The sequence below is a fragment of the Carlito syrichta genome, unplaced genomic scaffold, assembly GCF_000164805.1.
Source record: "Carlito syrichta isolate Samal-C Ts95f unplaced genomic scaffold, Tarsius_syrichta-2.0.1 Scaffold170050, whole genome shotgun sequence".
NCBI lineage: Eukaryota > Metazoa > Chordata > Mammalia > Primates > Tarsiidae > Carlito > Carlito syrichta.
In genome coordinates, this window is record NW_007114146.1 from 174073 (window position 1) to 178462 (window position 4390).

Below are 4390 nucleotides of genomic sequence, written 5' to 3' on the forward strand. Positions count from 1 at the left end.
GTCCTGGGCGAGGCCCCGCGGGCGTGGGCGGCGGGCGGAGGCCGCGCCTTCAGGGCCCCCCTGCGGAGTGGTGTCGCCTCTGCCGCGCCCACCCGCAGGCCCGGTCTGGCCTCGTTTGCCCCGGCGCCCTTCGAAGAGCTGGGGGTGTCGCCGGCGGAGCCTCGGGGTTCCATTGCGTCCTGAGACCCGGGAGGTCTGAGGACTGGGGACCCGCCGGGCCGGAGCCTCCCCTGGGCCTCCGTGGACAGCCCTGGCCGGCGGGCAGAGAGGCGGGACCCAGCCGCTCCAATGGACCCTGGGGGCATCTTGAAGGCATTTCCCAAGCGGAGGAGAATCCATGCCGGTCTGGCCTCGAAGGCACTTGCCAAAATCCCCAGGAGGGATGTGGGAGAGGCAGGAGGTGAGCTGACACGCCCTCAGAGCCCTCCCACACTTGAACCCTCCACCCTGACCCTCTGCTTGTTCATGTCCAGAGCCCAGCCCGCGGGCTGCCTCTGCCTGGCCAGGGCCACCAGGTCTGTTTGTACCTGCCTTGTGCTGGGCTTGATTGCCGGGCTTTGACTGGTCATTTGCTGTGCCATCCTCTTTCCCACCCGAGACCTCCATCCATCAGAAAATACCCCTGGACCCTCAGGAAATGGCTAGCAGAAGCCTTTGCCTTCCAGGAGGCTGCCCTGGGCAGGCTGGGGGCAGGACGGAAATCCCCCTCCAGCGCCCAGGCTTGTAAGTCGTTTGGCAGCCAAACTGACAAATAGGTGGCAGAGGCTTGGGAGGCAGGGGTGTCAGTTCTGCTAGACCGAGGGGGCAAGAGACGGGCAACGGCAAGGCACGTGTGCCTTGTGGAGAGAGCAAGTGGTAAAATGAAGGGATTCAAAGCAGGGACATAACTCATTCATTCAGCAGGTATGTGTAGGTTACCCGCGGGGCACCAGACATTGATCTGGGTTGCACCAGGGATCCCTGTTCCTTCCATCCGCGCGGTGGCCCGTGAGGAAGGCTGCTGTGTTTGTGGGCGAATCCCCAGGAGCGCTGTCTGGATGGAAGGAGGTGGTTGTTTCGCGGGAGGGGACTGTGAAGCTTCATTCAGATCATATGAGAAGCAACAGCCGTGGGCTTCTGATGTCCCCTTCACAGAGTGGCTGAGCTCCCTGCGGGCCCACGTCGTGCCCACCGGCATTGGACGCGCCCGGGCGGAGCTCTTCGAGAAGCAGATCGTCCAGCATGGTGGCCAGATCTCCCCAACCCCGGCTCCCGGTGTCACACACATTGTGGTGGATGAAGGAGTGGCCTGGGATCGGGCTTTGCGCCTCCTCAGGCTGCCCCGGCTACCTCCCGGCGCTCAGCTGGTGAAGTCTGCTTGGCTGAGCCTGTGTCTGCAGGAGAGACGGCTGGTGGACGTGGCCGGGTTCAGCGTCGTGGACCCCAGCAGGTAGGCTGGTCCCCGGCCTTTTCCACATGCCGGCAGCATCTCGAATTCCTTCCTGACTTATTAAAACTCACTCCTGCTGGGTGCGGGGCCTCACGCCTATAATCCCAGCACTTTGGGAGGCCGAGGTGAGAGGACCACCTGAGCCCACAGGTTCAAGACCAGCCCGGGCAACTTGGCGAGACCTCGTCTCTACCATAAATCAAAAAATTAGCCAGGTGTGGCGGCGCGTGCCTGTAGTTCCAGCTGCTTGGAAGGCTGAGGCAGAAGGATCACCAGAGCCCAGCAGGTCGAGGCTGTGGTGGCCGGGAGTGTGCCACTGCACTCCAGCCTGGGCGACAGGGATTCCAACTCCAAAAAAAAAAGTCACTCCTTTTCTTAGTTGGACACATGAGAAACAAGGTTTTGGAGCAGAGAGGGACTGGGGACAGGTGGGTGAGGCCCTCGGTGTCCCAACCTCCCTCGGCATTCCCGCAGGGGCCCGCAGCCCAGCACGGCACACTCCGGCTCCTCCTCTCCTCCCGGCGCCCACGAGGTTCTTCCTGAGACAGCCCTTCCTCCGCTGCCTCCTCCCGCGGGACCCTCATCTCCTCCCCGCAGGGCGAAAGAGGCGCCCGGCACCCAAGCCCAGGTCAGGAGGCGTGGGGAGCCAGGTCCAATACGCGGAGGGCCTGGCGGTGGTTCCGAACGGCCCAGGCCCCGAGAGAGGAGGCTTCCTTGCGAGGCCATTGAGCTCTTCCCAGCCCCCCTGGCCCCTGCATTCACCCAGGCCGCACCCACCCACACCACTGGGAAGCCAGATGGACCGGTCCCTTAGGGAGCCCCAGCCCGATGCAGGGGGTGCTGCTGCGCTCTTGGGCCTGACTAGGAGCCCCCCCATGACAGCCCCACCTTGAGCAGCCCTTCCCATGGAGGACTGTGCTGATGGTCTCTCTCCCTTCCCCCTCAAGCCCGCCTCTGATGAAGAAAGCAGTGACGGGGAAGAGAGCCGGGTTAGCGCTGACGATCTGGAAGCCCTAGTCAGTGGCCGCTACCCGCCCTCCCTTGAGGGAGACGGTGATCCCGGCCCAGCCCCCAAGGGCCTGGATAAGTGGGTCTGTGCACAGCCCTCCAGCCAGAAGGCGACCAACCACAACCTGCACATCACAGAGAAGCTGGACGTGCTGGCCAGAGCCTACGGCGTCCAGGGGGACAAGTGGAGGGCCCTGGGCTACGCCAAGGCCATCAACGCCCTCAAGAGCTTCCCCAAGCCTGTCACCTCCTACCAGGTACTAGGGCCTGGCTGGAGCCAGCCAGGGGGTTCAGGTGGAGTGGTGGAGAGTTTGTGACATCCAGAACTTGCACAAGAGACATAAAGTGAGATCGAGGAAAACAGACCGGCAGACTCTTGGTCACTGTCAGAGCTGGGGGATGAGTGCTTGGGAGTTTGTTCTGCTGTTCTGTCTACTTTTGGATTTTTTTCCATGACAAAAAGTTTCTTAGGCCAGGTGCAGTGGCTCATGCCTATAAGCCCAGCACTTTGGGAGGCCGAGGCAGGAGGATCTCTTGAGACCAGGAGTTTGAGACCAGCCTGGACAACGTAGTGAGACCTCATCGCTACAAAACAAACAAAAAAAATTAGCCGGGCCTGGTGGCACATTCCTGTCATTCCAGCTACTCAGGAGGCTGAGGCAGGAGGATTACCTGAGCCCAGGGAGGTCAAGGCTACGGTGGCCATGAGCGTGCCAGTGCACTCCAGCCTGGGCAACAGAGTGAGACCCTGACTCAAAAAGTTTTTTAAAAAGTTTTCGACCCACCTGGGCAACTTGGCAAGACCTCGTCTCTACACTACATCAAAAATCAGCCGGGCGTGGTAGCACGCGCCTGTAGTTCCGGCTACTTGGAAGGCTGAGGCCGAAGTTTTGCCAGAGCCCAGCAGGTCGAGGCTGCGGTGGCTGGGAGCGGCCACTGCACTCCAGTCTGGGCGATGGAGTGAGACTCCAACCCCGCTCTCAAAAAAAAAGTTTAGACTCTGTTGCCTGACAGACCAGGGTGTGAATTTCGGTTCCCATTACTCACCTGTGACTCTAGGCAAGTTACTGAAACTCTCTCAGCATTAGTTTTCTCTTCAGTAAAAAGAAACTAACACTAGTGGCTGGTTCCGGGTGGCATGGACCCCGACACTGCAGGCCCTCCACACGGGCCCCAATGTGCCGCAGGCCCTCAGCAGCATTAGCTCTTGCCGCCACCATGATGCTGGTGACCAGTGTCCCGTTACCCTCCTCCGTGCAGGCCTCCATCCCCCTGAGAACCAGAAGACAGGTCCCTCGGCCGGCGCCCCCAGGCTCCGCGTACCCCCCCAGCAGCGCTATGGGAGGAGCCTGCTGTCCTCACCTCCTCACCCTTTCCCTGCTCTGCCCCTTCAGGAGGCCTGCGGCATCCCGGGCATCGGGAAGCGGATGGCCGAGAAGGTCTCGGAGATCCTGCAGAGCGGGCACCTGCGGAGGCTGGACCACATTGGCGACAGCGTGCCGGTGCTGACACTCTTCTCCAACATCTGGGGAGCCGGGGCCAAGACGGCCCAGATGTGGTACCAGCAGGTCACGCGTCTTGGGGTGGCTGTGTCTCGGGCTCCCGTCCTAGCCTCAGCCTGTGCTCCGAAGGGGGTGAGCCCAGAGAGCAGCCCGGCCGGGGCTCACAGACCCTCCCAGCTCCTAGAGCAGCCTTGCTGCCTGGTGACCCCAAGGCCCTGGAGAGGACACAAAATACGCTGCTCCGCCCCCAGCCCACCAGGGCCGTCCTGAGGAGCCTGGGCCTGCTTGTCCAGAGCTGAGGGTCCCAGACCTGGCCATGCCCGCAGTCCGCTGGGGCGCTCTGTAGCAAGGCGGGTGCCTGGGCCCGCCTCCAGGCAGGCGGAATCGTGGCCACCGTGGTGTCTGTGGACTGGCCGGGCTGTGGCACTGGCATGTCCCCACGCGCCCACCG

The 4390-nt window shown here is 62.4% G+C and overlaps 1 protein-coding gene across 1 annotated transcript in view; it reads left to right on the top strand.

Annotated features, from left to right (window-relative positions):
• Positions 1-247: 247 nt before the first annotated feature.
• Positions 248-4390, top strand: part of POLL (DNA polymerase lambda) — a gene marked incomplete at its 3' end in the record, with an annotated part of 6055 nt that continues 1912 nt past the window's right edge. The window contains exons 1-5 of the mRNA XM_021709277.1: positions 248-400; positions 1135-1429; positions 1904-2057; positions 2377-2694; positions 3832-4005. Coding sequence (XP_021564952.1) covers positions 289-400; positions 1135-1429; positions 1904-2057; positions 2377-2694; positions 3832-4005 — 1053 coding nt within the window. The remainder of the gene's footprint in view (positions 401-1134; positions 1430-1903; positions 2058-2376; positions 2695-3831; positions 4006-4390) is intronic.